The 13,040-nt window shown below is 33.1% G+C and overlaps 1 protein-coding gene across 1 annotated transcript in view; it reads left to right on the forward strand.

Annotated features, from left to right (window-relative positions):
- The first annotated feature begins 11,011 nt into the window (after positions 1-11,011).
- The window catches only part of LOC134246308 (stabilin-2-like), a 38,251-nt gene continuing 36,222 nt past the window's right edge, over positions 11,012-13,040 (forward strand). The window contains exon 1 of the mRNA XM_062728630.1: positions 11,012-11,438. Coding sequence (XP_062584614.1) covers positions 11,102-11,438 — 337 coding nt within the window. The 5' untranslated portion in view covers positions 11,012-11,101. The remainder of the gene's footprint in view (positions 11,439-13,040) is intronic.

Below are 13,040 nucleotides of genomic sequence, written 5' to 3' on the forward strand. Positions count from 1 at the left end.
AATTTATGAAATCACGTGCATGCACGTGTGCTGCAATCTGATTGGCTGAAACTTTAAATGGCTATATCTCCTTTGTTTTTTGACAAAATATTTGGAATTTTAAAATATAGTCATTCATTTTGATATCCTTCAATACGATAAAGATAAAATATTATGAAATCACGCGCATGCATGTGTGCTGCAATCTGATTGGCTGAAACTTCAAATGGCTATAACTCCCTTGTTTTTCAACCAAACAGGATGGGATTTAGAACATAGATAAATATAAGAGACTCCTACAAGAAGGTGAAGTCATTATGCACGTGCTTGCACGTGCGTGCAAGTCCGTGCACGTGAAATAAGTAAAATTAAAAATACACTCGAATGAGTGCATTTTTAATGCTTTTGGATTAAATGCTTTGATATTAAGTATATTAAAATTTTAGATAGTGTAGACAAGATAATATGGTCGTTACGCACATGAACACGCGTGCAATGCCTATTTTAAAATATATTTAGTTTTTTTCCGGGAAGACCTTGATTAAGTCTAAATTCCATAAAGTATTTCTTATTTAATAGAGATTACAGGGAATATGGCACCAAAAAGGAGTTGGGGAGCGTTTGGGGAACATCTGTAACGGTCCCCGTTACAATTAGCACTAGTTGATATTGGTATATGAAAGGACACTGACTGATCTTTCAGATTTCTAAGTTATATCATGTATATTCAAGCATTATAATTCTGACATCATAAAATAATTTTGTATGAATATTGCAGATCATAGGTGATGTGAAGAAAACCAGGAAACTGATGTTGAAAGAAGTACTTAATGACCCTTATGAATGGACTTAAATGTGAAAGACTGTTCCATTGTTTATCTAAGATATATGAATTTATTTAATATTTTGATATCATTGAAAAATTCAGTTACAGTTTTTGTACATCAAATGAAATATTAAACATATAAAATGGTAATGCTTTTTTCTTTTACATGTAATAAATTTTTTTGATAGATTTTTAAAAGAATACGCATTATTTCACATTGCTTTCTTTAGAAAAGTTAGGGAATCTTGAAGTTTCCCAGTAATTTCCACCAGGAATGAGACTCCAGATAATTCCACCAAGTTTACGCCACACAGAAAGTGCTACACAAGTTCCATATAGTTTCCTGAGTCAAGGAAACTTCAGGAATCATAAGGTTTCACGAGCTTCCATGTAGTTTCCCATAAAAGAAAACCTTAAGATTCCATCAAGTTTCCATTCCACGGAAACCACTACGCTCATATTCCATATGGTTTCCTGAGTCAAGGAAACTTTAGGAATCGTGAGGTTTCCCGAGCTTCCATGTAGTTTCCCGTATAAGGAAACCTAAAGATTCCATCAAGTTTCCATTCCACGGAAACCCCCTACGCTCCGATTCCATATGGTTTCCTGAGTCAAGGAAACTTTAGGAATCATGAGGTTTCCCGAGCTTCCATGTAGTTTCCCGTAAAAGGAAACCTAAAGATTCCACCAAGTTTCCATTCCACGGAAACCCCCTACGCTCCGATTCCATCAAGTTTCCTGATTCTGGAAACCAGTGGAATTTTCAGGTTTCCCATTACGGGAAACTACATGGATGTTCGGGAAACTTCAGGTTTACAGAGGTTTCCGTGGTTCGGGATACCTTATGGAATCGGAGCGTAGGGGGTTTCCGTGTCACGGAAACTTGGCGGAATAACCTAGCATCCACTACGGAAACCACTGGGAAACATGATGTAAACTTGAGGTTTCCATGTGGTTTCCATAAAGTTTCCCATGATGGGAAACCACTTTTTTCACCCAGTGATATACTTCTAGAACAAGAAAGAAAATAATTGACTAGTATACTTTATAGAAAAAAATAAAAACAAAGTTTTTGTCATACTTACTTCAAAGCTAAGATAAGAAAACATCAATTTACAATGGCATTTCTTTTTAAATTCCGTAAGTCAAACATCGTTTCACGAAAGTTATTTTTTTAATTTTGTTCTTATTACACTAACAAATATCGTAAATAGTTAATTTAACCTATATTGTATGTTTATAAGTTGCAATATTTAATATTTTACAGTGTATTTCAAGTATATATTCTATAATTTTTCATTTGTTTGGTACGTTTTTTATTAACTTGTATTCCGTCAATTGCTATTTGAATATTACATTTAAAATTTGCATTTGTATTGTATTTTTCTTTATCTTCTTTTTGTATTTTATAGTTTTTAATTGCATAATTCTCATTCACATTTTTTTTTTCATTTTTCGTTTGCATTAATTTTCTTAAATCTTCCATATGTATTGTAAAGAATCTGTTGTTCAGTATTCCATTCGTATTCAAATTAATAATTTTTCATCTGTATTTATTTGTATTCATTCAATTAATTTGCGTATCATGATTTCTTAAATTTCCCATGTGTATTCTTAATATTTCCTTCTAATTTGTATAACTAAATTACAACACAAATTTAAAGGATGCAATTCAAATGAAAATTATGCTACTCATTTAAGAAATTATCCAATGCAAATGAAAAATTATAGAAAATATAATCGAATATTTTCTTGGGGTGAAATTTTCGACGTTTGAGAGAAAGTATTTTGCGGGGATTAGATTTCGTGGCTGGAAAATGTTTAGCAGAAATGTATATGCCATTTTACACTTCGTGGTGGTCGTAAATTTGTACATGTAAGTCTCCCCAAAAAACGAAAATCAAACCCCACGAAAATTAGTACATGTATTTACTCAGTATATGGTATATATTTTTTCGTGCACGATGTCCCCCGTAGTGGATGCTGTAGTTTTCGTCCTGTCTGTTTATATGTCTGTCCGCAAAAACATAAATCTCGCGCATATATTTTGATTGGATGGAGCTATGGCTTTTATATTGCAGAAGTGTATTCCTTGAGACAAGAACTTTCTTTGAGTACCAGCTTTGTATTTCATCTTTATATTTGGACCAATTTTAGAAAATCTTTACCTTTATCATAACTTTTAATAAGTTGTTGCTAGGATTTTCATATTTCACATCTTTATTTCTTACTACAAGTCTTCTTGGTTCCATTTACAAGTATTTTGACCTTTTAACCTTGACCTACAGGAACATTTAGCAGATCGACCCACATTTAATAACGTTTGAATATTTGCTGCTTGAGTTATCATATACACAAGTAGATCTATATATATTGAAGCAAGTCCTTTCTTTTGGATATTGACATGTTGGGTCTTTTGACATTGACCTTTGACTTTTACATACATTTTAGAAACTTTTTAGAGCATCGGTGTTTTTTTTTTTAAATACTTATTTCCTATTTCTCGAAAAGGACGTTCAAAAACAAGGAAACAACAAACACACGACTTCACGTGACGTAGGAGCCCAGCGAGACAAACAAAAAGTCATGTGAGGGTTAAAGAGATTGATCTTTTAAAATAGTCAAAAGTGAATCAGGTGCATGTATCTGTTCTCGCTCTAAGGGTCACGTCGCTAATGTTTTCTAATTTTCATACAAAAAAATGTGCTGATAGTAAATATTTAATATTATTATGCTTCCTGTCAGTTTGTCTCTATATAACCCATACCCTGCTATTCTCGCATAGTGGTCTAAGGATTTACATAGCCGAAATAGTGCACGGCTTTATTTACTGAAGAAAATTCTTCAGTGCTCACGCCGGGAATGGAACTCACGAGCTTGAGATTGCAAGTCCGATGCCTTATCGATTACGCCACAGAGACGATCACTGATGATGATGATTTTTTATTAAATATATCAACTTAATTTATACAATTGACACAAGAAGAAGAAAAAAGACAAATATTATATGAAAACAATTATATTATTCTAAGGAACCTTAGATAAATGTGTACAGCAAAGTTTCAAACTAATTACATACAGATCGTAAGATGAACTGATATCATGGGTCATTAAAATGCTTTTTCATATATATAACGCTTGATTGAAGGATGTAAAAGAAAAATGTCAATGAGAATCGACGTCTGCAAACAAATCAGTCTTACTAACAGAACAGAAAATGAAGATGAATCGCTTTGGGACATAAAATCCTGACTTTCTTAGAGAAAATTCTAGTAACCAAAATAACTAAGCATGCAACCAATCTTAGTATGAAGATTTTGTATGGAACGCCATCACTGCCTTATAGCATACAACTATGCATTTATTATGTCAATTTATCATTACGTGATGTGAACATATCTTTACGTTTTGTCATTTTTAGCTCACCTGAGCCGAAGGCTCAAGTGAGCTTTTCTGATCACATTTTGTCCGTCGTCCGTCTGTAAGTCTGTCCGTCTGTCTGTCTGTCTGTCCGTCCGTCTGTAAACTTTTTACATTTTCGACTTCTTCTCAAGAACCACTGGGCCAATTTTGACCAAACTTGGTACAAAGCATCCTTGGGTAAAGGGGATTCTAAATTGTTAGTATTAAGGGACATATCCCCTTGCAAGGGGAGATAATCAAGAAAAGACAAAAATAGGGTTGGGTCATTAAAAAATCTTCTTCTCAAGAACCACTGGGCCAAAAAAGCTGAAACTTATGTGGAAGCATCCTGGGGTAGTGTAGATTCTAAATTGTTCAAATCATGACCCCCAGGCGTTGGGCGGGGCCACAATGGGGAATCAAAGTTTTACATAGAAATATAAAGGAAAAATCTTTGAAAATCTTCTTTTCAAGAACCACTGTGTCAGAAAAGCTGAAACTTACAAGGAAGCATCCTGGGGTAGTGTGGATACTAAATTGTTCATATCATGACCCCCGGGGGTAGGGCGGGGCCACAATGGGGAATTAAAGTTTTACATAGAAATATAAAGGAAAAATCTTTGAAAATCTTCTTTTCAAGAACCACTGTGCCAGAAAAGCTGAAACTTATGTGGAAGCATCCTAGGGTAGTGTAGATTCTAAATTGTACAAATCATGACCCCCGGGGGTAGGGCGGGGTCACAATGGGGAATCAATGTTTTACATAGAAATATATAGGAAAAATCTTTGAAAAATACTTTTTCTCAAGAACCACTGAGCCAGAAATGCTGAAACTTATGTGGAAGCATGCTGGGGTAGTGTAGATTCGGAATTGTTCAAATTATGACCCCCAGGGGTTGGGCGGGGCCACAATAGGGAATCCAAGTTTTACATAGAAATATACAGAATAAATCTTTAAAAATCTCCTTCTCAAGAACCACTGTGCCAGAAAAGCTGAAACTTATGTGGAAGCATCCTGGGGTAGTGTAGATTCTAAATTGTTCAAATAATGACCCCCAGGGGTTGGGCGGGGCCACAATAAGGAATCAATGTTTTACATAGAAACATATAGAAAAAATCTTTGAAAATCTTCTTTTCAAGAACCACTGGGCCAGAAAAACTTAAACTTATGTGGAAGCATGCTTGGATAGTGTAGAATTCAAATTGTTTAAATTATGATCATTGGGGTAGGGTGGGGTCACAATATATATTACAAGGGGGAAATCTGGTAAAGAACGGAATGGCCAAAGCTTCTCAGGTGAGCGATGTGGCCCATGGGCCTCTTGTTTATGATATGATGTGAAAATATCATAACATCATGTCAATGCTGCATTACATGAAGTAAATACATTCTTTTATTATGTCAGCACTTCATAACTTGAAGTAAAAAATCCATTTTGTTAAGTGATTATGTGTTTACATTGTGTTAAAACTTTATTACTTGAAATGAATGTTTCTTTACATCATTTCATTTCTTTAACATGCGAGGTCAAAATCGCATTGCGTCAAGCAAATTGTGTTTTATAATTAAACTTATCATTACATGAAGTCAAAAATCCATTCCTTTTTGAGAGTGTATATTTCTATTATATCAAATCATTATTACGTGATATGGATTTATCTTTATTATACGTCGGGAGCATCATGATGTGAGGTGAACACATCTTACCTTCATGTCAGTGCTTTATTACGCGGTGTAAAAAGTGTATAACATAATGTGAACATAACTTTATATTATATCAACACTTTATTACATTATGTCAAAACTCCATTCCGTGATGTGGATATATAATTACGTTATGTCAACCTTTTCTAATGTGATTTAAAAACATCTTTATATTGTGTTAACTCTTCATCATGTTGATTCCAAAAGTTCATTACCTGATGTAAAAATACATTTTCATTATCTCAAAGTTGTATAATGATTGTTGACGACCGTGTTTTCATGACTGGTAAGAGAAGGGGGGGGGGGGCTCATCATTGATTAGGATGAATTTCAGGCATATGATATCAGCCCCCCCCCCCCTCTTTTCCCATATATAACTTTACTATAGAAAATGTAATGTTCATAGAAAGCACAGCCCCATCCTCACTTTTTCTTGAAGTATAGTCCACTACGAGTAATGTAGTAAACTTGAAAAAAAAATTAGGACTTTTTTTGTTTCGAGTAGAATTTTTTTCTGGCTGACCTCGGCTCCCCTTTCAAAGAAGATGCTACGTCACTGGAATTAGTAATTTTTTCAACAATTCCAGTGCCAGAATTCTATTACAAAAATCTATAAATCAGTCTTAATCAGTTGAATATGCCTTAGCAAGCATGCATGGGCACATATCAGTGGCGGATATGGGAATCTTGAACAAGGAAGGGGGACGGTATATGGTTGGAGACCAAGGGGGGGGGGGGGGGAAGAAGCTCTTAGGCTTTATAGTTTTATAGAAAAAAGTTTTCAACTTAATTCAGCTAATCTTAAGCAATGTCCTACAAAGTAAACCAATAAATTTATTAATCTTATGTTTATTTTGGTCACTAAAGATGGAAGGACGGGATTCCTGCCCCAACCCCCAACCCACCGTTGCACGTTTGTTATACTGTGTGTTAACACTTTTAAAAATAGAAAGGAGAGGTAGAGACTGATAAAAAGCATATGACAATGTTCTTAATAAGATAAGAAGTTTAAGACTTCTATTTAAAAAAAAACAAAACAAAAAAAACAATTCAATATGAAAATAAAAAAAAATGCTGCTCTACTCATTATATTTGATTTATTTAATTATCAGATTAAAGTAAACGCCATTGAAATTAATTCAAAGTCGCAGTGTGAAGGCCTTGCGTTGCACGTTTCAAGATTGTCAATCATTTGTCGCTTTACGTTTTCATTTTAATATGCTATTCCCAAATCGCCGAGAATTTCTTCTACGACTGTTTTCTTTCCCGCCATTTTTGTGCCTGCGGAACGCGGAAAATACGTTATGCGCATATAAAGGCCGAGGATACCCGTGTTCGCATAACGTAATAGTGAATCGACATAATGTAGAAGAGTGCGCACAGTATAACATGAGCTTTCCACAGCAGATCAATATGAAATAGCCTTAGATACATGTATTCTGACAAGAGGCTGAGCATTTTTGACACAATGTTAAGACACAATGACATAACGTAAGAACGATTTGTTAAAAAGTAAGGGCAAATTCACATCATGAAATTGATTCACGTCGTCATGTAGCATATTGATGACATAATGTAGTAAAAGAATTGACCACATGTGACAATTTTTTGACATCATGTAATGAAATTCTGACATCGCATTATAGCGACTTGATATCAAATTAAGATAAATTCACATCAGGTAATGAACTACTCAGACCAAATAGTAGAGAGTGCATGTAATGTAATACTGAGTTGAAATTATATAAATGTATCTTAACACCACGTAAAAATCTTTTGACATAATGTCACAAAGAGCTGATATAATGCAGTGAAAGTTTGACGCAATATAACTGAAGTGTCAGTAAATGTCATAAAGAAGTTAACATAATGTAAAAGAAAGTTGTCGCAATGTAATAGTAGTGTGTGTAAATGTCATAAAGAGTTGACTTAATGTAAAGGAAAGTTGATATAATGCAATAGTAGTTTTGGTAAATGTCATAAAGAGTTGACATAATGTAATGGAAGGTTTAGACAATGCAATAGTAGTGTGGGTTAATGTCATAGAGTTGACATAATGTAATGGAAGGTTTAGACAATGCAATAGTAGTGTGGGTTAATGTCATAAAGAGTTGACATAATGTAATGGAAGGTTGACACAATGCAATAGTTGTGTGGGTTAATGTCATAAAGAGTTGATATAATATAATGGAAGGTTGACACAATGCAATACTAGTGTGGGTTAATGTCATAAAGAGTTGACATAATGTAAAGGAAAGTTGACACAATGCAATACCAGTGTGAGTAAATGTCATAAAGAGTTGACATAATGTAATGGAGGGTTGACGCAATGCAATCGCAGTGTTCTGCTATAAGGCAGTGACGGCGTTCCATAACTTTGAGTTCTTGCAAGTGCGTTGTGTTAGCACCGATATTTTCAAGAAAAAGTCAAATGGATTGCCACATAAACAATTACAACAGTCAGCATAATAATAACAATAGTGTTGCATTATGCATGTACTATGCCTAAATAGTAGGCAGGGTTTGACACATAGTGCACTCGCCTCCGGCTCGTGCACCATGTGTCAAACCCTGTCTACTATTTAGGCATAGTGCATGCATAATGCAACACTATTATATAATTATATAAGTGAATACCCTTTGCTATTACGCGAGTTAATTATTGATAAAAAAAATCATAGTGATTATTTCAACTTACCTACAGCATTCTCCATATTGGATGAATATTTTTTTTATAAACAGTTGTTTCCTTGTCTCAAATGCTATAACCTGCTTGGATATGTGATCTTTGTTCGTAGCAGGAAGTCGACCACCCAAATGGTGTCCGCTTGTGTCAGCTTACTTCTTGTTTATAAACAATGAAAGAGTGTTTATGAACAAATTTTATGAGGGATGCATTAAGTTGATTACAAATATGTTTCAAATCATGTCAAACCGCGTACTGCGTGTGTTTTCTTTTTTAATATACTTCCGTATACTTCCGTATTGGCTATATCATTCTGAAGGAGGCAAAGTATGATAATATGTGTGCTTTTGATTAAAAAAAAATTGTGGAGAAACATTTATGATAGATTTTCTCATTTACCTTCAGATGCTTTTTTTCGCGTACCATGCAACATTTATGACCAAGCTCAATGTTATTGCAAAACTGAACGGGCATTAGCATTGTTTTCAAATATAGAAATAAATACTTTTTAGTTTAGATAAAATAAACTTAAATACATGTAGGTATAGAAAGTCCCACTTTGAGACAATTAAGGAAATTGTATACAGTAGCATGTTTTCTACAATGATGTTAAGTTGCATTTTTCAAAAAGTGTTTAATATGTCTTCCCTAAAACGTTTCACGTTTTTAAAATGAATATCCCTGTATATAAGCCACATGAAGACTTTGATTGTAACAACCATTTGATGATTGTACATGGACCTTACCTCTTTTTTTACAATTATTTTGAGGCCCCAAAAAGGATGTCTTGTCGATAAAAAGAGAGATTTCCGACGAGAGATTTCTTAGAAAGCTGACAATATTTCTTCCCAGTAAAATGACGAAAGTTAAACAGGCTTATAGCAAACACGCTTATTATGAATTGAAGCTTTGAACGAAGTGACGATTTTCCATGCAGATTTTAGGCATATTGTAAATCTTACGGATGTAACGAATTAGATTTCAGTAAAATAAAGGGAAATTGTGATTTAAATTTACTATATATAATGTAATCTATTGTGATCCCTACCCTGGAAGACTACTTACATGTATAAAACAAGTAGCTATTAATTAATAATTATTTTGTTCCAAACTTGATGATTTGGGTAATAATGTTAATTTCGCTTTGTTAATTTTGATAGACTTCTGTTTAAAAGGAAACAAATGTTGACCTTTAATTCTGTAATAAATGAAAAGAAAAGATTATTTTCTCAATTTTCAGTCTATTTTTAATTGTATCTAACTATCTGATTCAGTGATTGACTCTAAAATTTATCAAAACACAGTAAAAAATATGGTTCACGTTTATGATTTCAAAAACTATATATAGTTATTTATAATTACTGTATGAATTGTGTACTTCAACGAGCGGTCTTTAAATTTTAGCGGTTTTGGCGCGGACAATTGCAAGGATGCGCTAACTCATTAAATCCGCTAAGATATCAATGAACATGTGCAGCGCTAATCCATGATTACGTCAACGACACCTTAATTACCTAGTACTGCAGCTGGCGCTAAATTTTGAATACGAAAGTGTTGGTACACGTACAGTATTTCTTTTAACGTTTTTCCAGACCAAATAATATCAGCTTGCATATATCAAACAAATATAAGGATGTTAGAAATAACATATACCAAAAAGAGGCTTTTTTCAGATCTTTTTTTCAAAAATAAATATAGAAGACAGAGGATGCTATTCTTATTTGAAGTAAATTTAGGGAAAATCACCTCCTTGTTTATGAATGACCGGAAACTATGAAATGAATGTTTATAACTTTTTGCATATTCAAGAAATAAGATTTTTAGATAACATGTTAAACTATCAACTGTTCTGGAATATTTCAAGAAAATCTTAAAGCTAGATAATAAGAAAGAGAAAATAGTAAATAATTATTAGTTATTAAAATTCATCCTTCATGTTATATTTGCGACTTATGTTCCTAAAAGAATAAATCAAATTTTATATGAACTGAAGAAGGAAAAGACAATCGTCGCTAATTGATTGAGAATTCAAGACAAAAAAACTAGGTCGTTGACCCTTAACCTCGTTTTAAAAAGTTCTGTAAGAGTCAGAAATGTGATTATGGTGAGTGGTACATTTTGATACAAATTTGATCTAGTTTTAAAATTTTCCACTACAAAAAACGTCATAATAACCTCGGATCGCTCCCCGATCGTAATCCCTTAAACGCTTACTTCCTTTGTCTTATTTCGGTGTACGGTTTACACGATTTACAATAATGCAATAAATATACACACCGCCACTTTAAGACGGAAAACACTTAAGGTTTAGTAATTAATTAGGCTTTCACAGTCTCAGAATCTGATACATAAGTGTCTTGTGACTGCCGAAAACGTCCTGTTTCATAGTCATAATGTCACGTGACTTTCAAATGTTACAAATTTTCATTCATGAATAAGAAAATATATTTTTACATAGGATTTAGTCTAGTCATTTAAATGTGATGCTGGTTGATACTAAATTATGGATGTACATAGTGTTATTTCAATTTTATTAATTTTGTCAGTAAATTTTAATTTATCAATCGCAGATACTAAAGATTTTTGCAAATCAGAAAAGATTTTAACGAAACGCTTTGATACTAAATGTGTTTTGTGTTCTAATAATACAAATGCCGACTGCCCAAGGAATGCAACAAAGTTAACGACAGACAATGGGCATAGAAATTGTAAATTAAAACTTAATATGGGAAATATAACGAATCCGAGGATTATTGAAATGTCGGGATGTTCTCATATTTGTCTAGAAAAAGTTTATGTTCCGTATTGCTGTGCCGAATATTACGGTCCTAACTGCTTTGGTAAGTCTGAATTAACAAAATCCTTTAATTTATCATTAATGAAAGTAATTTTGTGTGTTTTTTTAGGTATATACCATTACAATTATCTCTTGACCTTGAAGTTTTTATACTTTTATTTTTAGCGTAAATTGAAAGAATAGTGCATATTAATCAAATGCAATATGATGCCTCTAATTATTAATATAAGAGAGTGTGAAATTAGACTTGCAGTGTATTATTTCTTTTACAACTAAATTCATATTATATTTTCTACTTCTTCATCAGCTCATGTGTTGAACTTTGATTTTTTTTTAAAACAATACTAAATTTGAAATAGTTTTCAAGACAACATGATGTGTAAAAAGAACCACTAACATGAGATAACACGAGATCAATATTTTTTTTAATTTGTATTTCCAGTAAAAATTTATACCCAGCTAGCAAATTAATTTCCTTAACACTGCACCGAAGATGTTATGCGGGGTTTGATTGGTTTAATTTTATTTCTAGAACATTTTTGACCAATCAAATAACGCCTTCAAATATGCATGGGGTTGTGCCAATTTATAGTATGCTCTTGATTCTTGTCCCGGGCCTTACTATTTACGAAAAAAAGCCTAATTCTTTAAATTGCAGAAATAAGATTTTTTTTAAGAAACGTGTATCAAAAATAAAACATAAGGATGAATCTCTGCGATTCCAACACAAAAAGACATTTATCTTGATTTAGCATATTGTTTACAACGGCCTCTGTAATAACTTCAGAAATCAATATACAATATCATTGAATTCTTTTGTAGCTACTTTAATTTTAAATCTTAATCTGGAAAAGTGGAAAAATCTTTTTGTTCATTAAACATTTTAAACATCATTTTAGAATATTTTTTCTCACATCGAGAAACCATGTATCATTTGCGATTGAGGGCTGCAAATTTAGATCTGTTCTCGGCACTTATGGCCTTTGAGTAATGAGCAGTATGTGATCAGATTGCATCTTCTGCGCTTCAGGAACTAGATTTCTAATATTTCAACCCAAGGACCGGTCTCCATACCCTTCATTTTTGATTCGAACAAGTGACGAACCTCCTTACGCTGCAACTCTTCCTCTAAATTATGCACTTTGCCATACGGCTAAATGTAGTTGTATTGCGTGTAAGATGTAATATAAATCATCCATAAAATCTAAATCTACATGGATATATGTATGTCAGGCTTCATTTGCATGCAGTCTAAAGTCACCCTTCAGTCTATGAATTCATTTGTTTAAAGAAAATAATCAGTAGATTAAATATTAAGCAAAAGTGTCTTTATCTACATCAGACTATAGAATATATGTATATTTATTCAATTTTTTTAATTCAACATTTAATACAAAGAAATAAATATATCGATGATACACATGAAGATTTTCATTTAACAGGTCTAGGCGGCCTCTGTTTTTGGAGGATAGTTTTTATCCCCTAAAAACAGAGGATAGAGGTGTCGCCACCTACCGGACTTTTTAAAACAAAGGGCAGTCTACGCTGATTTTTCAACCAAAACAAATAAAATGTTAAATTTCATACGTTGATGGTATTAAGTTTGCAACGAGACTCAGAGGGCACAGCTACATTCCGTTTTTAT

This window comes from Saccostrea cucullata, unplaced genomic scaffold (assembly GCF_032062105.1).
Source record: "Saccostrea cucullata isolate Sc308-1 unplaced genomic scaffold, CSIRO_AGI_Scuc_v1 ctg2604, whole genome shotgun sequence".
NCBI classification, from domain to species: Eukaryota; Metazoa; Mollusca; class Bivalvia; order Ostreida; family Ostreidae; genus Saccostrea; species Saccostrea cuccullata.